Source organism: Mixophyes fleayi, chromosome 5, assembly GCF_038048845.1.
Source record: "Mixophyes fleayi isolate aMixFle1 chromosome 5, aMixFle1.hap1, whole genome shotgun sequence".
In the NCBI taxonomy this organism is placed as follows: Eukaryota; Metazoa; Chordata; class Amphibia; order Anura; family Limnodynastidae; genus Mixophyes; species Mixophyes fleayi.
The window spans coordinates 243,439,826-243,461,789 of record NC_134406.1 but is presented as its reverse complement, the minus strand read 5'-3'; the positions used below and the strand labels follow the sequence as shown (position 1 = coordinate 243,461,789).

The window sequence follows — 21,964 nt, the reverse complement described above, 5'->3', positions numbered from 1 at the left end:
CAAGTTTATTTTACTACTGTGTGTCTGTCTGTGATTTGTCTAACGACCTGCAGGTTGCACTGCATTCAATGTGTTAAACCAATATAGACGGGCAGTAAAGGTGGAAGAAGTCAAGGTGAAGTGGGCATAAAACTGACAGTAGAGTGGAATAAAAGGCGTATCTTGGGCGGACTGAAGGTGCAAGGAGGCGTGATCTCCGCACACTGACTGCCATATATAGACTGCAGGTCTCAGCTTCCAACTTCAAGTCAATCAGCCGATACTCTCAGCACCAAGGACAGCGACTGCAGCACAGTAACACAATGGCAGAGACTCACCTCCAAGGAGTTGAAATTTCAGCCTCACAGTTTCTGGAAATCTGGCGTCATTATGACAGCGATGGTGAATATTGTATACTATATAAACTATATTCAGTTCCTACTTCAGACGTAACCATTTCACTGCCAGAGAGGTGCAATGCCCTGGCATCGAAAAGGTTAAAGCTATTTCTCTATCTCTGTCATTTTCCATTCTGACATTATCTACTTGGATGAATAATATGCGCGGCAGAGTCTATGGCATCTCCTAGTTAGTCTTCTGGTACTGACATGGTACCGGAGAGGATCTCATTGTCTATTGGTTTCTGTTTGCAGGGAATGGGTACATTGAAGGGAAAGAACTGCAGAACTTTATTCAGGAGCTCCAGCAAGCTCGGAAGAAAGCTGGACTGGTATGTGGCTCTAACAATACACATCTGTAATTGCTTTCTTAGAAGTGAGATACTTGTGCATCGATGTCATTAGATGGATACTTGGTGTTCTCTTCTCCTATTGATGTTTTCTGATTAATCTTTTGCACACTTATTTCTGTCTATATAAAACAGTGATTATTCTCAGCATTGTGTCTTCCAAAAAATCACAGCTGCAGTAGCAGCAAAGTCACTAATGTCTATTGTCATCCCCCATAGCAGAGAGCATTTAACTCTAAATCGATTTAAGTTTTAACTGCAGCATCTACTTAAAGTATCACTTATCACCTCTAGAGCCTGGTGACCAGCATTACTGGAGCTGAAATACAGATACACACTATGTTTTCTCTCTAGCCTGGAAATATAATGATATGTTGCTGAAAAGACTTATGCTCTCCTCCATGAACCGTTCTAAATAACATTCTGCTCAGCTAGTTGTTAGCCATCTGCTTTGAAAATTGCAATTGCTGCATGTATTTATCCCAGGACTTTTAAAACAAAATAAAAACAACATGTATTAGAGTATTTAACTATAGTCGTGTCTGCTTCATTGACTTTACACTCTTAAAATAGGTACGATTGCTGCACAGAATGCCTAATCCATGTGAAGTGGCATTTACAGCTGTGACTTTTTATGCGCTAGCCAGCGACTTGTCCACATCATGACTTTCAGTGCTGCGCAGATAATGACCTTTAAGACGTCACACTTGCATATGATCTCACAGTGCCTAAGAGCTAGATAACTGTATTGTAATGGAAGTGAAGAAAAGCCATTGACAGTCATTTACTAATTTTATTCAAAGGCACAAATTTGTGCTGAAACAATAACAACCAAATAGACATTTGCTCCCATTGTCTAACATGCACTAGACAGATAAAAGCTAATTGCTGATGTGGTTTTAGTGCAGATCTGCACTTTTAACCAAGGTTAGTAAATTTCCATGAGAGTGAATGTCTGCTCACATCTAATATTCCACAGAATAATTTCACCCATGCATATTGTTATAGCATATAGTGCAGTATAGAATGGAAAATATACTGCTGGAATTGAGGACATGTGTTATAAGATTTAAGAGTGTCACTCATGGAATGTGGTCAATGCTTATTAACGAATTTCAAATTGAAATGAGTTTTTATTGCTGTTCTAAAAACATTTTACTTTATTTCTATATATACACCTTTCCTTTATCTATATCTGTTACATAATCCCAGGTCAATAGATGCAACTTCCCCCGTACTGCATAACATATGTCAGACATCAGTAGTGATTACTGTCCGACACTTTTAATCCTGTAGAGTTGAATTTGTTCTGATCCTTGTCTTCTCTGTAACACCAGGCAGTCCTGCTAATTCTATTAGTGCTCATATAGCTAAGTCTGTATATTAACCTTCCATGTTTCTAGTTATTTTTATACCTTTAAAACACTCATTGTTTTTTTTGTGAATGTGCCTGTATGTTATTTATTTAGAATTATTATTTAGGTAAAATTATTATAAGTTCAAGTGTATGTTTTTACTCTTGAATTAACCATGTTTAATTTCACTTAGAAATTTTGTCTTTCCATTAGCTCCACATTTAAATGTTATTAGTAAAATGTCTTAAAAGGACAATGAAGTATATATGATGGAACGCTGCAGCATAATCAAAGTGTAGCGCAATGCTTTCCAAAACTTTTACAAAGTAATTTTGTATAATGAATGTAAATGTTTAATGAAGTCATTACTGTGCTCATTTGGGTTTAAGAAGTTTGATACACCGATGAATATAGATTGCATTCATTCTAATGCCGGACAAGTAGGCAGATGACCTCCGTGTTTTAAGGCTAAGATGTGTCACTATCTACCTCTGTTTCTAGGACAGATTCAGTAAATTGTAATGTCAGTGCTTTGCTCCATCCTATGGAGCCTGTTCACTAAGTAGAAAAACTACTGGAGTTTGGAAAATGTACAATATTGAACCACATAAGAGCTTTCTTTCTCAGAATGTAAATCTTTAATCTTTTGCTGGTGTGCAGGTCTCTGTCTATCACTTGCCTTCACCTTTAGTATGTCAACCTTCTTAATCTCCTTTCATTTGATTTGCTCTTTGCCTCCCATGAGCTACCAGTTTTTTTATCTCTTCTCCTCTCTATCTCCCCCTCCCCTTCCATCCCTGTCTCTTTCTCTTTCTTTCTCTTCCTTAATCTACCTCACTTATCTGTTGATCACCTCTCATTCTCCTGCTCTCTCACGCTGTATATTCATCTGTATATTCATAATCCAGTAAATTTATCAAGCTGTGGGTTTGAAAAAATGAAGATGTTGCCTATAGCATCCAATCAGAATCTAGCTGTCATTTTGTGAAATGTACTAAATAAATGATAACTAGAATCTGATTGGTTGCTATAGGCAACATCTCCACTTTTTCAAACCCACAGCTTGATAAATTTAGTCTCTTGCTCAGTTTCTCTGTCCCTTTCTTGCTCTCTTTCATCTTCTCTCTCCCTCTTATATCTCTCTCACTTTTTTGTCCTCTCTCTACCACCCTCTCTTTTCTCTCCATCTCTCTCCTTCTACGTCTCTCTCACTCTTTCTTTTGGGTTCTGGTATCTCGAGTGATTCAATACTAGAGGCCATTTGAGGAGACTAATAGCAATAAAAAAATGAAAACCTATTTCCATGAACCAGCTATATCTACATCTGTGAGCTATTGTCTACCTTGATTACATTTATTTCCTGGGCAATTAGACTAATAATTGTTACTATTCAGACTGGCAACTGGAATCTTAAGAGTGTTTCATTTAGATCACTGAATATATTGCAAATCTCAGATATACAGTCCAGTGAGGGAATAGTCAATAAGTAGTGTATATAACTTTAACAAATATATTAAGGCTAAAGTCAACATATAATGTGCATGCAAAATGTGTAATAATATGGTACATATTTAATTCACCATGTCCTTAAAATATAAAGAACTAGATACTTCACACCCATACAGATCATCTTGGATACTAGAGCACAGACTGGCATAATTATAATAATTATATTATAATTACAATATAAGTGATCCTTTTTCTCTGTGTTCTCTCACAACCTGAAAAACTACAAACTCTGTTTAGATCGTACTACTGTTTCCAAAATGTACCAGATAAAATAAACTTATAACCTATATATCAGACTACATCAGTGCTGTAAAGTTAAATAAAACATTTTTACAAAACCCCTTCCCTCAACCACTGTTTTCCTCTTAGCTGAGAGATCTGGAAGTGAGAGTGTTAAAAATTTAACTTGTAAGAAAATAAAAACATATTCTGAAAGCTAAGCTATAAGGTGGGCCCATCAGTAAAGTAACCTTTAACGCTTTCATTTTCTGATCACTCAACTTAGAGGGAACATTGTCCACGGCTTATAGGACCACAAGTATTATTCCACATGGCCATTCTTGATGCCAGGATCTTATGTAATGGGTGGGGGCAAAATTATATGAGCAAATATATCTGCAGAGTTCAAGTTTCTACAAATGTCTGCACTTTGCAACTAGGAAAGGTTCACAAAGGTCAAACTGTCAAGGTTAGATGTGGAACAAATTGCCTTTTAAAATAATGACGTTGATAAAAAAATGTTCTTCAAAATGTTGAGTTTAAAGACATATTTTGTTTAAAGTGGACCCGTTACCTACACAAAGGGGGGGGGGGCAGTCATTTTGTGGACTGAACCAGTATTCCTGAGAATGCAACCTCATCACCAGTGAATATAAGTCAGTCCTTATAAATATTAACCAGGCATTACCTCAGTAATGTCACTAGCTGCTTGTGAATTTAAAGGTTGCATTCCCATAAGTGTTGGTTCAGTTCACAACATAGCTGCCTCTCCTATGCATGTGTGACAGTTCCAGTTTAAAATATGACAAAAATAACAAAATTACACAATAAGGGTCATGTCGGAAGTTCAGAAATGCAAATCTGCCGTGCAAGTGCTCTATTGTGACATTTGTTGCGCCAGCCAGTGAATTATGCACATCGTGACTTTTAATGCTGCACATATAATGACTTTTGTGCCATTGCACCCGGTTTGCACCCAGTTTTACAGGCCAAGAAGGTGGCATCTTCAGGGGTGCACAAGTTTGTTTTGGCCTATGGGAGGAGGTGGGTGGATTAAGGACATCCCTTGCTGAGTATGGATTAGGCATATGCCCTATTTGCAAGAATTTGATTAAATTTTTTTGGGGTGAGATTATATAAATGTAATAAAGGGCTGGAGCTAAGCACAGACTAATTTTCTGGGGGAGTTCCATGGATGGTGAAACGCGTTTTGCACCTTGATATGTGCCATAAGTACTAGTAGATGTACTTGGGTAAATAAAGAAGGATTGCATGTTTTGTTGGTTCATAAATGACCCTATCTGACTTGTTTTGTTTGAGCCAATAACAAAAAGAATTGAATGTGCCCCCCCCCTACCTCTATTCATTTCACAAAAAGCTAATTCACCAATACACTATAGAATGGTTTTTCGTGGAATGGTGCAAACTGCATCCAATTCGCTCATCTTTAAGTGGGAGATTCACTACATAGGACAGATAAGTGTGACTTCCCCAAACAGCTGTCAGGAACACATAGCCTCTGATTCCCTCACATTCCAAATTCTGCAACTGAGCAGTGGCTCCAAGGGAAGAGAGCATCCTTCCAAATGGATGACACTCTCTGTGGGAGGGATACTCTGCAGTCCTGATAGTTAGAGGAAGGGGGGGTTTCAGTGGAAACAATATTTCAGTAGGAGATCTCCTTTAAAGCATTAAACTTTTGTTTGTCTACTTGACAAGGGCCATCTTTTTAGACTACTAGAATGTCGCAGAATCTGGCTCCTTTCTCATTCACATTTAGCATGGGGGGGGCACAATTTTCGTACTTTTTTTTTTACATTTTTTTGCAAATTACAACGTAAATAAACCACACTTTCCCTCCATTGGTATGGAAAACTATACTGTAAATTTGAACCCTTTGTTGAATAAATATTTCATATGTTACAGGATTTATCCGACAAAATGAAAGCTTTTGTGGAGGAATATGGGCAGAACAGTGACGGAAAGATTGGAATAGTAGAGGTAAGGATCGCAATCTTTGATTGGATAATGTTAATACATTGTGGGAGGACGGGACGCATTTTAATGTTGCCTCAGGTAGAGCCGTCTCTGGAGAAATGGATATTCAGAAAAAAAAATGTATAGCTGTGTGAACTAGCCGCTCCTCCATTTATAATACAGTCATGACTTAAGTGAACAGAGCTCAAGAAAATTAAGTTGGAACAATACAAAAGAATCACCTCCATTAACTTGTCTTGTGTAGCGGGTGAGAAAAGCAGTGTTTGTGTTTTTCTCTGCGGAAAGCAGAACAAATACGTGTAGGCCAGATAATGTGATACTTTGAATAGAGGCCTTGAGTCAAAACAGTTTTATGTTCTAAAATAATTCTAAACAGAAGGGGCTATAATTCAATTATTCTTTTCATCTATGCTCGGAACACCATGCATTGATGTTAGTAGGCACCGTCTATCTTAAATATGTCCAGTTCTCCTGCAAGAACACTGGCTGCTGAAATAACTGTTGTATAGATAGGAAAACGTTCCTGATGATGATGATGATGATGACAGCTGTTATAGAACTGTTCATCTGAATTCATTTTCTTCCTTTTGCAACACTTTCTATATAGGTAATGGAATACATGTTTTAAGTCACAGGTCAACCATGAAGACTGCATCCTTTAGTTTCATATGACTACAACTGAATATATAAAGGCCTTATATATAATATAAAAGTAACTACTTTTATTTATATGCAATGTAAAAGTAGATTTTAGATTGGGTTTGTCAGCCACGAGTTCAGATGCACTTGCCAATTATGGCTAATAAGATGCCTTAATGCAATGCTGATTGCCTTTGGGTTATTTCTTTAAAGAAGATCCATACTATATTTCTGTCAAATTCAGCTATGAATAGCAGTTTATTGTATCAATAAAGAAAAAAAATATGTATAAAATCAGTTGCGGTAATTATTAATAAGATACAGACATAAGGGAGCATTTATTAACTAACAAATATTTAGCAACAGTAATGGGTATCTGGTAATTATTTATAGACATAAAGCAGTTGATTTGGTAAAGCTTCTCTGTTACCCATAGCAATCAATCGGAATCTTGCTATCATTTTCTAGAATGTGCTAGATAAATGATAGCTAGAATCTGATTGGTTGCTAACGGCAACACCTCCAATTTTCCATTTTAGAAGCTTGGTAAACTTGGTAAACATTTATAGGCACAAGAAGTGCTTGACAAGAAACATCCAGTGTTATATTGTACTTTTTAAGGTTCATTCGTGTGTGGCTCACAAGCCAGCCCTTGCTAGATGTAAACCCCTATACCTAGGAGGTGAGTGCATCTGATTTTAACTGCATATGCATATAATGAGGTGCCCTTGACGCTGAGATGCAGGCTTAAATGTTTTGATCAAAATATGAATACTTCATTTTTTTATTTTGCTAGATACACACAGATATGCAGTGTAAGGATAAGCGTTGACAACAAATTTATTTTTATATTGTAATTTTCTTAATGTTATTTACTAATCATTTCCAGTAAATTGTGGTATTACAAATATTGTAGAATGATACTGAATAAACATATAATTATGGGATGAAAGCAACGACAGCCTAGCAATAATTAGATATAGTGCAGTGATGTTACAGTATACTGTGGACCTTTGTAGTATACAGTAAATATTCATCAAAAGTCTTCTTGACTTCCTAGCAGTAATTATATCCAGTATGTGATGACAGCCACTTTTCTATCTCTGTAATTGTACCTAGTAATGACAGTACTGAAGGTGCACACATTATAAATACGGTGTTTAAGTCTCAATGGCTGTTATTGGTACACTGAAATGCAAAATTACAATTCCTTAATAACGGTTTGTTGGGCTCTTTTAATTTTGTTTAAGCAAAGTCTCACGTATTTAAAAATTTTTTTGTTTTTTCAAAAGCTATTTGGAAATACCTAGTGTGTCTTAAATAGCATTGTTTAATCCCTTAACGACCGGATATATTTTGCAACCTAATAACTAGTTCCATTTTCACATACTTGCAATGTGTTGGATTCACCAGGAATAAAGAAGTTGTATAATGTTCTAATGTAAGTTTTTTGTTTGTTTTTTTTTAAAGTTGTGAGTCTTGTGGGAATGGTTCATTTGCCATAATAAGCCTGTGATTGCCACCAAATCAATAACATGGTCTTGGAAAGGGATATAGGACTGTTTGATGTCTAGCATCAAACATACTGTATTAAATATTTATTATTATTATTATTATTATTATTATTATTATTATTATTATTATTATTATTATCATTTATCTATATAGTACTAAGATATTATATAGCTTTGAACCATAAGGGAGACAAATAAAACATACAGCTAGTAGTACGTACCTTGGGACAGTGAAAGGGCTGCTCGGTGGCCCTGTGGCTAGCATTGCTATATAATAATGCTGGAGTTTAGACGGTTACATTTGTCTATGGTGCTATCTGCGTGGAGTTTGTATGTTCTTCCTGTGTTCACATAGGTTTCCTCCAGGTGCTTCAGTTTCCGCCCCTAGTTAAAAAAAAGCATGCTGGTAGGCTATTTAGCCCCTGATTGGCGGTAGTGATTGATGTGAATGAATAAACCTGGTAGAACACTAATAATATGTTGGTGCTATATAAATAAATGATGATACAAACAGAGGGGCTTACTCGCTAAACGAAGTTTGGGAAAGAATCAGGGGACAAAAGTCCTTGATTTCTGCAGTCAATCAGCTATATTTTTATTCCCAAGGATGAAAGTTGTGAAGTGCACAATAATGTTGCATGTGTCAGCTGTAGGTACGGTGTTGGGGAGTAACTAGCATTGGAGGATGGAACACAATCAGTGGGGTAATGGTTAAAAGTCTATTCATCAAATTGCGATAGACCATAAATTCGGAGAAAACAGTTGTTTTAAAAGGCTATCGTAGGTCTCCTCCTACTTCATCAAAGGGTTAACGTAGAAGAAATTGGAGACTTCTCCTGCCTTAGCTCATTTACCTTAGTTTACCGCAGTGCCCATGGAACTCTATGGGGACTGTAATTTTACCAAATGTATCAAGCAGAGAAAAACCACAAGCCCTTAAGAACTAAGGCCATCTCAGGATGGTGTGAGTAAGATTTCAGGGCTGCCGGAGGGGGCAGAAAGACCCCTGGATGTTGGTTGAAGAGTTGTCCCTGACAGGACGAGCCAGGTAGCATGTACATACATGTATATTCGGGGTAGCGGGGAAGCCGCACCATCCCCAACATCATCTGCCGCTTCGTAATTCCACATGGAGACGTCCAGGGTCAGGCAGAGCCGGAGAACACATTCACTGCAGGCGCTGTCTGTCTGCTTAACCTCCTCCTCTATCATGGAGGAAGGGGTTCTTCATAGCAGATCAAAAACCCGGGAAGCCTTGATACATAGCTGTGGTAAACCGTTATGTAGAGCTGCGTTATACAGCGATGTATAATGATAGTTTCCACAGTCCAACTGGCACCAAAGATACTTGGACCCCTTAGTGTGAAATCTTGTAGACAAATGGAAAAGATGTCAAAAGGAGAGGAAGTAGGTGGATCAATAGCTTGTCAATTAGATTAATTAAGGTCAGAGGGTTTGCTATCAAAATTGACCCTAGTCTCTCTCTCTCTGTCTGTCTGTGTGTGTGTGTGTGTGTGTGTGTGTGTGTGTGTGTCTGTGTGTCTGTGTGTGTATGTTAGAGAATTTAGACTGTAAGCTCCAATGGGGCAGGGACTGATGTGACTGAGTTCTCTGTACAGCGCTGCGGAATCAGTGGCGCTATATAAATAAATGGTGGTGATGATGATGATGAGGGTTACCTGAAATACTATAATTTACACCCCATTTTTCTTTTTGTAATATGTGGACATGCATGCTGGAAGTTTAATTTTTTAAACTGCATTCCAAGCTTCTCCTAACGTTTTTTTCTACAAGACGCCTATTGCAAATACAACTAGGATGTACATACCTGGCTATATGTGTTTTATCATGATGTGTATGTAATATAATACAGTACATAAGCTATAAACATTCCATTTGGAATTGAAACAATGAAATGGTGCACAAGTATACTTTACAAAGTTCGCTTTAATTTTATAAGCTGCATTAGGGAAAGTACAGCCAGGGCTGGATTAACCATAGGGCTAACTGGGCTACAGCCCAGGGGCCTATGGCATCCAGGGGGCCCTTGAAAGTGCTCAGCAGAAGTATTGATCGGTCGGGGGCGGGGGCGCCCCCAGCCCGATCAGTGCTGCTGAGCACTTTCACTGCAGTACTTCCCCGGCGCGCTGTATTCTCCTTACTGAGGAGATCTCGTGAGTCTCACTCTCACGAGATCTCCTCAGTAAAGAGTGTACAGCGCGCCGGGGAAGGAGGAGAAGGAGGAGAAGGAGGTAAGTGCCGGGGTAGGGGGGGCGGCTCGGATCACTGGGGGGGGAGGGGCGGCTCGGAGAATGGGAGGGGCCTCACGGGGGAATGGAGGCCCCCTTAGCCCAGGGGCCTCCATTCCCTTAATCCGGCCCTGAGTACAGCTAGTGTCTGATTAGTTGGTATGGGCACCTAGTGTCATTTAATTAAAGAAGGTCATTCTGAAAATTCCCAGCTGTCTATCTCCACCCTGAAAGGCCTTGGAACCAGAATCTGCTGTTAGGTAGAAGTACGTTCAGATTTTAACACTATCCTTTCCAGATCACTCAGCTTACAATTTCGTAGGGGACACAGGGTAGCAAGTTTTGTTTACATAGATCAAAGATCTGGGGGTAAATGTATCAAGCTGGGAGTTTTCCGGCGGGTTTGAGAAACCAATCAGATTCTAGCTATCATTTATTTAGTACATTCTACAAAATGATAGCTAGAATCTGATTGGTTGCTATAGGCAACATCTCCACTTTTCAAACCCGCCGGAAAATTCTCAGCCTGATACATTTACCTCCTAGTTTCAGTTTGTATCCATCTTAATTTATAATGTTTCTGCACCTTGACGGTGATTTTCAACCACCCTCTTAGAAGAACAAATGACTTTTACTATTCTTCAAACCAACAATATCTATATATAAATAAAATCTGCAACAAGTTTGCAATCCCATTTGTTTGATGGTCCACAACAGTTATTAGTTGAAACCAGGGGCGGATCTAGAAATTTTTTCTACCCCGGGCGATGTGGGAGGAGGGGGGGCGATTTAAGCCCCGCCCCCTTTCTAACTTCTAAGGCTGCCGGAGGCTGCACAGTATGTGCAGGTCCGTTCGGCAGTGATAATGTGCTGTCCCGCTGCTCTGAAATCAGAGCAGCCGGGCAGCACATTATCACTGCCGAACGGACCTGCACAGTGTGCAGTCGCCAGCAGCAAGCGCGATCGCCCCCCCCCCCCTGGATCCGCCACTGGTTGAAACACAACTTTAATATATATTTGACAATAAACATAACGCTATTTAAATCCGAAAGGCTCATTGCAATACAGGATTTAGTGGATTTTGCAAATTCATTTTCAATCAAATTAATCTCTCTAAAATGTGATCTTGTTTATAAAAGAAGGTGATCTATGAATAATGTAGGAGACTAGGTTGGAGCCATGGATATACTGCCAAATGCCGCTTAATCTACACAGACACTGGTTTATTCCATAACTCACATGAAAATTTAAATAACAAATGTTAAATCTTCTGTATAACATATAATGACTTGCAGTATATCTGCTGCATCCCTGAAGAAATAAATACATACATACTGTGTATGGCATGCATATATATAGATATATTTTAGGATTCATGTATAATGCATACATTGACATTCTAAAATACGGTTCTACATTATATTTTATATTTTACATCCATCTATCCTATAAAATATACTGCCTTATTAAACAAGGTACAATGCTGGAAAGCTATATTAAAATTGTAATTTTTTTTCCTCCCAGAGAAAAATGCACATCTTCTGAAAATATGCCATATGAATGAAAAAAATGTGTAATTGCAGGTAAAAAAGAACATATAGGAACCAAACACATTTTGTCAAATAAAATAAATACCAAATAACAAGCTGTTTTATGTAAGAGGTCTACTAGTAACTTGTATGGATATCTATTTTGGGTAATTAAGTATACTCAGCTGAGTGGAGGGATTACATAAGAGCAATTTTATTTACTCTAAATGGAAACATTTACATATACAGGAATTCGGGTTTTGGTAAAATGAAACATACACTCTGGAGACACTTTTTTGCTCGCACCCCTCTAAATGAGGGGTCTATAAACCCCTCTAATTTTCTTTGAAAAAAAAAGTCTGTGCGAGATTCCCGAGACACCTCGCTCGGATTTTTTTAGAATTGAATCGTAGGCAAACCGAGGGGGGTTTCCTAGTGCCTGTAAACCCCCCTTCAAGCCTGGGGCACTGTATAATTGAGGTGGCTAGACCCTGCTCCCGCTTCACACGGCTCTGCTCGAAAAGAGAGAGCTGCGTGCACCTAACAGTAGTGCACGCAGCATTGCCCATGTATATTATAGGGATAGGAAGAGTTGGAGAGCAGCCAAGCACTGTCTAATATTATAGCTATGCCCCTATGCATGTTGGCCACGCCCACTGGTGGCGTGGTGTGGAAACCCCCCTCTGAAAATCCTGTGTTTGCCCCCGTGAATCTCCCCATTAGCGGCTATTTGAACCCCCCCATAGATAGTAATGTCAATCCCCCATACCTGACAACATTCCTTAATCCACCCAAACCATACCCTGATATGATTGAGCCATGTCTATTACAGAACAGGATATGACAACTTAGGGTGCTGTCAATCAGGACAGTCCCACTTAATGAGATTCAGGACTTCTAGCAGTTACTTATTCAATCATTTTCATCCACACATTTAATAATTTCAGGCCAGTTAAGTCTAAATGGCATGTGGACAGTTTTTAGAGTGGAAATCATTAGCGATATGAAAGAAGACCCCCCCCCTAATCTCCAGGGGTCTTCCTTCTGTATATACATCGATACATAGAATGGAGCTGGTTGTGGCCATATTCTAGTCTCTGTGCTGATGTGGTCACTTTGGGCAGTTTGCCTCAATTCTCCTCTTCTGTCATAAACTTATTATAAAAGTTTGATATATAATTAAATAATAACAACTTTAAATCTACAGAGTAGTATTTAGTTTGTACTTAACAGAATTTCGTTTTACAGATTTATCAACCAGTTAATCAGTTTTAACATGCCAACGTCACTATTGATTGTTACTGAGGAGACTGTAATTGAACCGCTGTTGGGAGCGGGATGGAGCCACTGAAAGATGTGTTATCTCTGAGCAGCGGCCTCTGCATCTCGTACTACAGGAGATGCGTTGCCTTGTGCCAGTCAGTCAGGTGCACAAAGCACTTATAACACTACAGACATTTTTATAACATGTATTTTCATTAGAATATAACATTTTCATTAAATTACTAGTTTGTATATATTAATTATTATCCAAAAATGTATTCAGCTCTGCATTCCATTGAAATCAATTATGTTTGCTGATTCTCATGGGCATAGGACAGTGTAACTTACTCTACCTGTGTCACACATTACAATATATTGCAAAAATTTACCAAATTACAACATTTATTCATACTTGCCAATTCTCCCGGAATGTCCGGGAGACTCCCAAAATTCGGGTCAGTCTCACGGACTCCCAGGAGAGCTGGCGATTCTCCTGCATCTGGCCCACCTGCCCACTTCAATAAAATTAGAGTCGAAATGTAAGGGCGGAGGGGTGGGGCTTCACTATTTGCGTCATTTTGGCCCGGCCCCCAGTGATGTAATGCTTGTTTGGTGTCTTTTTACACTGTAAAATTACACGAATCGCGAAGCCCCGTCCCCTCCACCCATACACTCCTCCTGCCCTCCAGAATCTCTCGGCCCCGGCCAACATAAGGTTGGCAAGTATGCATTTATTGGTTATACCAGGACTCAACAAAATCCAGGTGCCAGGTCCCCATGGCGACTAGAAGATACACCATGGCAACTAGCTTGCCAGGGGGGCTTGTTTATCTTGGGTTTCCCTGTATCTCTTCAGTCCCAGACGCAGGCATTTCATGCCCAGACGGGTGTCTCGCTAGGGGGGTGGAGCCACTGGTGAAACACAGAATGGCAGCAAATAAGAATTAATCAGTTGCACTTTAATTCGCTGCCAGACTGTCACTCACATACAGCACTGCGGAGCTCGTAGTCTCGTGAGAGAGACATAATGAAGATATCATCTTATGAGACTAAGTTTAGCACCACAGCAAGTTGGAGCTAGATTACCTATTCTGTTGAAAGACTCCTTGTTGCCTGGCTGACTCTAGGAGCCACCTCACAGGCAGCGCAGCTAGTTTATTTCCTTTTAAAAATTGCTGGCTCCTAAGTTTTGGGCCTATCTCCTCTTATAGATAATTGACAAGCCCTGAGATATGGTACATGTCATTTATTGTCTTTCCAGCAACAGGCTTGACATAAGAATATTCAATCACATAAAAGTCACTCATGTAATAAGGACAGTTCCGATGTTCCCTCGCTCATGGTGAATTTGAGTCATCAATGAGGTTGGATCTGCCAGTAGTTTCGATTTTAATAATTACATTTAATGAAAGGGTTTATCCGAAAGCAATAGTTGGCTGGACTTATAAATAACGTCTTAACTGTTCCCACTGTGCACATTTCCAGTCGTAACCGTAATCTCTCAAAAGCCAAGTCGGCTCGGTACTGTCGCGCGCCCTCGGAATTTAAAATGAGGCAAAACGTCATTGTGATGTCGTCGGATCTCGATCTCGCGAGTTTTGGATTCCTTTTTAAGATCCAACATCACGGAGGGTGGGAGGGAGGGCGGACCCCCATTTTTCTTTCCTGCCACTGCTGTGTGCCAATGTGTCCTAGATTTGCTTACCATCCAGCCAGGTCGCTGCGGTATTTCTCCGAAAGTGTATGAAAATAATACTGTGACCTGTGAGGTGGTCTAAATTGACTGCAAATTACTTGAAATTAGTGTTATCGCGGTTAATAATAATGTAGGAACAAAAAATTATGTGATTTTAGCATGTTTTAGGATTTTTTCTAAAAAATCCAAAACCAAGACACACGAGGCCGTTTTTGCCAAAACCAAAACATGAAGTTAATCCAGATCCAAAACCAGTTCACGGGGGTCAGTGAGCATCTCTACTGTGAACATGATGACGATATCACTGTCTTTATCGTGTTATTATCCCACCCACTTAAAAACAGGTTACACATGGTCAGGTAGTGAATAGCTGTAGGTGAATATAAAAAAACATTGCTCTGGTCCTAATCAAGCACAGCATAAAAGTTATACAGAATGTGTTTGCTAAAACAAGCTTACATAGGTGGGCATGTAGCTGCCCACTACCCACCCACCAATCACAGCTTTTTGTGTTCTAGTTACCGTTCGCTCTGTGAGGGAACAATGTTAGGCATTTCAGCAGGACTCTGTATATGTGTACTGTAGAACTAAAGGCCATGGAGTCGTTGTGGCAGAAATGATTCATTAAAGGTCAGAATAACAGGCCATGCCTGGGAGGTTGTGAGAAACACACTTAACTTAGATTTGGTGCTCACAAATTAAAAAGATTAAAATAAGAAGTGCTGAACGGTTAAGTACACACAACATTTCAGTTTTACCTCACAGATTAGTTATTGAAGCTTTAAATCGAATGAATTCCGAGAAGTGGGTTATACTGCTTCAAAATAGTTCTTGCCTTGTCTTGGGTGCTGCCTCTAGGCCTTCAAACAGAAATCAGCTACAATTTCCTCTCTCCAGATTAGATTTCTGTGGCTGTAAAATAATATTTGAAACACTCATAATTCCAAATTACAGCTTTGTCCAAAATGACGGATTTCAAACAATTACATTTCTGGGCTTCCTATAATTATATTCTGTCATTGAGGACCGTTATCTCTGTTAAAATGGTTCTCTAATGATTAGAACTCAGTAATGATGCTAATAAACTAGGTTACTCATGTCTAAATGCTGTCGCTGTATTCCGATCTTCTAGTAACCTTCAGGGACAAAGCATTTAAATATGTCGTTTTCCTCTTCTTTCATTTAAAGTTTAGATAGTATTAAAGAGGACGGGATGGACAATCTGTTGGCTTTATAACTATGAAAAAAACATGCATCCATACTGTACTTAATAGATCACATTACACAAACAATACAAAATGACCAAAATATTGGCCATATAGTAAACTATACAAATATATAGTAAAAAAAAAAAGTTATTGCGAATGTTCTACATTTAGTTGTTTGGCTGCCCCTTAAATGATGACACTGCAACTTTTTCCTCCGAACCACTACCACAGTTAGTGACCATGCTATGGCAACAGTTCACCGAACTCTGTTAGACATTTTCTTTGTCATTTTCGATAATACTTCTGACCAAGCACCTCTGCTACTATAGAGACTGTTTTGTGCCACCTCCATATATGTTTTTACTCAGTTGCCAAAAACATCAAAGGAAGAAAATGAATCAAAGGAAGAGGCAACAGGTGAGCACTTTGTGCCTGATGTAGAGTTTATTGCATTTTGCATCCCGAATGTACTCGCAAAAATTCTGCTGGCTTATGTGTGTAGTCCTCCTCTCCTGCCCCTACACTTTGCACTATGCCAGTCATCACACTCACTCCTAGAGTGAGGCTGGTGAACGTAGCATCAGGAGGGTACCCTCCTCTCAACTTTAAATACCACCCTTATGCCACCGAACAGCCCCTCCGCCTTTCAAACTACCATTGTTCTCTGTCAAAAGCAGCCATAAGCCTGTAAAGCAGTGGATGCTGCATTTTAAGGGCTGGAACGGCAGACAGGTTGATGGGTTGAAAATGTTATTTAGCAGATGATGTGAAATAGAACAGAAGTGGGCTGGACACACTATCCACTTACTCCTAATACAGGTATAGATACAATACACATGCTACAGTTTGTTCATTTCCAGTGAAAATATTATATTGTCACATTAGGGATGACCATATTGTTGACCAGTTTGTTCTTTCAGTGATAAGGTTATTATTATTATTATTATTATTATTATTATTATTATTAAAAAGCGACGATAACAATGACTTTCTTTCGCCACTTATCACAGCGATAGAAAATCTCTTAGCGACGCCATTATTCAATAAAATATCATCGGCGCAGCTCTACTCAGCTGTCTGAACTTATTCCTTCCCCGGGCCTCGGGCGTATATGTGCATGCGTGATCTGTCCAGCCGTATCTTGCGTTCAAAATGGAACTGAAAAAGCAGACTATGGGGTATATTTACTAAACTGCGGGTTTGAAAAAGTGGAGATGTTGCCTATAGCAACCAATCAGATTCTAGCTGTCATTTTGTAGAAAGTACTAAATAAATGAAAGCTAGAATCTGATTGGTTGCTATAGGCAACATCTCCACTTTTTCAAATCCGCATCTTAGTAAATCTAGCCCTTAGTGTGTGTGTTGCACTCATGGTGGGAATAAGGATTGTGACGGTACTCCTAAAACTTCCCCATGCTTGGCAAACTCGGCGAATCTTACTACCAGCGGGGGTGGCGAGGGGTTTGCCAGCAATAACGCCTTGCTAGATAGGACGAAGCCCTATTGGCAGCAGACATATTTGTTTTTCCCCGGCCATAGGTCTTTTTGTCCTTCGATAAAGAGACCCATAAGAGACCAGTTACCTCACACAAATAAAAAGAAAACATATTGATCTAATGCTGGCACATACACACACATACACAATTGTGTGCGGATTCATTTACAAATTTTTGCTTACATCAGTGCATGTGAGAACAGTTTATAGGGTAAAATTCTGAATACAGAAAGGCTCTAAATAGGTGGGATTATAATCTGCTTGTTGACTACGTTTTGGAGAGAAAAACTGAATTGCTATAGGCGAACAGAAGCCTAAAACAGAAATCTCAGCAGACTTGACTCTTGATGCTCAGCTTCAGATCGCACACAGTTACACCTTGTGATTGCAGCTCCCAGCAGTGTTTTAAATCTTCCTTGCAATTTAAAAAATAATGATACAGAGTTCAAATATTCAAATGTTAGCTTTCTAGAACAGTAAAAGGCAGAGATTATGTTATAAAACTCACTGCACATGTTGTGAAAGAATAGGTGGGAATCAGATTCAAGGATTTTCAATTTCTCCCAGGTTCCCATCCTTTGTGTTTTAACTCTGTCAGGACCACAAGTTTGTGAACAATTTTCATGTATTCTAATCAAGTTGCTATAATCAGGAATATATTTTCATCACATGCCTACCCATGTAAATATTACTTTGTTTTTAGGACAACTTTATTTGGATGCAGATCATTTTACTTATTTTGTATATTAGAGTGAATAATTAGCAAGAAATAAGAAAAAATGTCATTGTTTTGACAATTGTTATGTTTAAGCAGGTAGTAGAATCCTACAATACTGTCTGTGCTATCATTTCCTCAATATGTGTACTGTATTACAGATTATGCTCACAAAAAAGTGTTGTATATATATATATATATATATATATATATATATATACACAAGTTAACCCGTGCATGATACTCATGCATTCTAGTCAAATCAAGCTACTTAAGGTGTTAAAAAGGTTCTTGTCATGCATTTGGGCCTAGCCTAGGCCTCCTCAGGGGAAGAGCGTTACTTCCCGATGCAAGCGCCCTTTTTTAACGTGGTTTTGTCCACATGTCACCACCTCATCATTTTTCTCCATCACCTCATCCTTCATTTTCATCGCCACATCCTTCATCAAGCTACTTAAGGTGTTAAAAACTCCCCACTGTCACCCCCGGCAACCACCAACCACTCCCAACTGTCACTTATCCTTCAAGAAATATATAGGTCAGTGTATAACTCTGCCCAGCAGGTGGCGCTGCAGCTTGGTTTGTTTTTTTCCACACACGCCACTAGGCATTTATATAGTAGATATATATATATATATATATATATACATATATATATATATGTGTGTGTGTATATATATATATATATATAGAGAGAGAGAGAGAGAGAGAGAGTGGTTGAAGTGGGTTGGTATAGGACAGTGATGGCTAACCTGTGACACTCCAGGTGTTGTGAAACTACAAGCCACAGCATGCTTTGCCAGCAGATAACTAGCTGATAGCTGGCAGTGCATGCTGGGACTTGTAGTTTCACAACACCTGGAGTGTCACAGGTTAGCCATCACTGTATAGGATGAAATGTCATACTGACACTTCTAAATTTTCACTTCAACCACTGTTGTTAAAGAGAGGGCAAGTTCAGAAGGCCTCTCTGGCTCTTATGTCACCCAGGAGCTCTTCTCCTTTTGGAAGCCTGGTGATAACCTGACTGGGGTTTCTGGGGGGAGACAGAAAGGAAGTGATCATTGCCTGTGTAGTATTCTGTATTGAACACTGTGTAGGTGCGATTTAAGAGCTGGTAACCACTTGGTATGGTTCCCAACCATTGCAAAGGAACCAGTGACTGTCAGTAACATAGCAGTGTGACCTAGAGCTTCAGTGTGTTCATTTACACAGTGGTGCACCAAAGGGATAAACCCCGGGTTCTGCAGTGAGAAGGTGTTTCTCATTTCTGTATTCATCTTAAGCAAAAGCTGGTTTATCGGGTCCATGAAGCGAATTATTATTATCCTTAATTTATACGGCACCGCAAAGGGTCCATAGCACTGTACATAGGGCGATGAACAGAGCACACAAACATCTATGAGACATACATAATTACATGATGCATAGTTATACAATGGACGCAGACACAAATTAACAGACATAGTACATAGTATTGCAGAACAATTATTGACTAGACAGTGAGCATAACTGATAATTAGTACCCACATGAAGTAAGTGCCCAGGAGCATAGGCTCGAGAAACAAGGTTTGGGAAAATAGAGATGGCGAGGACAAGGCTGAAGATGCAATGATAAAAAGAAAAAGAAGAGGAAAAAGATGCCTGCTTGTGAGAGCTTACATCTTACAGAATGTAGTGAATGTAGTAAAATGCGTAGGGTTCCTACCCAGTAGTCCAGTCCTAGTCCTCTACACAGGTTCCTCTAATGATTTTCCTATTGCTCAACTTAGAGGAAATTTTTGTCCCTCCAACACTCCCCATATTAGGGAATCTCTATTGTTATAATTAGAACTGTGTAGACACAGGGGCCTGATTCATTAAGGAAAGTAAGCCAAAAGAATGAGTAAATTTTCTCCTGGACAAAACCATGTTGTAATACAAGGGTTGCATATTATTTTATTATTTTGCACATAAGTTAAATACTGGCTGTTTTTTCAAATAGCACACAAATACTTGATAGCTTTATTTTTACACTGACATTGAAGTTCATCTAGTACATGCCCTACCCCAACTATAAATCTGTCCCCACATTTTAAATTTACCTCCCCCTCCAATGCAACATGGTTTTGCCGAGGTGCAAAGTTACTCATTTAGGACCTCATTTAGAATCCAATGCAATTTATAATGTTCTTTTCCCCCCAAAACAGCACAAGGGTTGGTTGTGCTGTTTGGGAGAGGGTGCACAACTTTTTTTACAACTTAATTTTTTGTACTTGTTTTTTTCATACACCAAGGTCTTTTGCGCCAGCTGAAAGCACCTGCACAAGATACGTCTCCTAGAGACCTATCTGCGGTTGCTTTCAACTCAAAATAGCATGTATAGTGCTTGAACAGGCCTTTACATTGCTGGGCTCAACCGCTACCTTCCCTGTTCCACCTCTCTGAGCGCAGAGAGGTGGGAGACGGAGATCCGTCGCAGTTGGAGTGCCAACTGACACCAATCTTTGGCCAAAAGTGATTTTTGCGCTGAACAGAATGACTCTAAATCAGGCCTTTATTTTGCTTTCCTTTCCTTAATGAATCAGGCCTAAAAAAAAAATAGCACACTTATAACTACTAAAACCAGCTTCAGGTTTGAATGAATTAGCCCATTTTAACTAACTCAAACTATTGGCCAAACCAATTTCAAAAATATTGAAATGTGTCAAATTTATAGTTCAAGAATCGAGAATTTTTCTTGAATTTTGAAACCTTGCACCAATTCAAGAACCACTTTGAAACAATTTTGAGATCTAATCGCCACCCCAGTTTTTCTTTGAGTGGCATGTTTCTTGCTGTGTTGCTAAATCTTTCTCTTCTGAATACCTTTAAGTCATTTCCTCTTTATCTAGTCTTCTTCCTATATTCTGTCCGTATCCTATTTTCTGCATTGTCCTTCTCCACCCTTTCCCTGCAGAAACAGAAAATTATTTATCACAGTGAAAATGCAGAATTATATATATATATATACATTTACATACATTAGGTTTTATCATCATTTCACCCTGTTTATTTTTCATTAAAAAACATTATATCCTTAGACATAAAACCTAATTTAAGAACTCAGAAGACTACAGCTAAAGAGTGACTTGTGAAAACCCAGGAATAGCCCCAGGTGATTTGTGCTACACTCCTAGGCACACTGAGTCTGACCTTCCAGCTTCTATCTTGTTGGAAGATAAGCACAGATCCGGCCATTAATGAGTGGTAACTTGGGATTGCCGAGGTACAGTATCATGAAATTAGGTCAATAAATCTGCCATTCACTCCAGAGTATAAGAGGTTATTCAGAAGTTTATTGCACCAGTTAAAAAAAAAAAAAAAAAAATATTTAATACAGCATAAGCTTAGTGTACAGACTCACTCAGCAGCCTTTGTTACAAGACCCTAAGCTTAAGATACAAATTGCTTTTTTGTGTCAAGGAGCTAGAAGTAATATTCACAAATAAATATGCAAATGTATGAGAAAAGAGATTCGAGTAAAGATACTTCACGTAAGCTTGTTATTGGGTTGAAATAAATTTTCTATTCATAACCATTCAGTCTGTAAATCCATTTCAGGAAACTGCAAGGCAATTCAGAGGTCAGTTACTCAGCCAACTAATAGCAATGCATACAGTTTCAAAATATATCCAGTATTTGGAAACATGTTCCAATTGATCTATATTAAAAATGACGTCCTAAGTGTTTCTGGCCACTTTCTGTATATTTGACTGAGCCACAATGACTCAGAACACTGGTTTGAAATTAGATTATTGCCCATACTGAATGTTTGTTGCTAACTAGTCTGCAAAAGCTGTCACTACTTTAAGGTGCTGTAATACTGG

General features: G+C 38.9%; 1 protein-coding gene across 1 annotated transcript in view; it reads left to right on the top strand.

Annotated features, from left to right (window-relative positions):
* The first annotated feature begins 234 nt into the window (after nt 1-234).
* CALB1 (calbindin 1) overlaps nt 235-21,964 on the top strand; it is a 46,868-nt gene continuing 25,138 nt past the window's right edge. Inside the window, exons 1-3 of the mRNA XM_075213767.1 lie at nt 235-381; nt 633-709; nt 5,737-5,811. Of these exons, the coding sequence (XP_075069868.1) occupies nt 303-381; nt 633-709; nt 5,737-5,811 (231 nt within the window). The 5' untranslated portion in view covers nt 235-302. The remainder of the gene's footprint in view (nt 382-632; nt 710-5,736; nt 5,812-21,964) is intronic.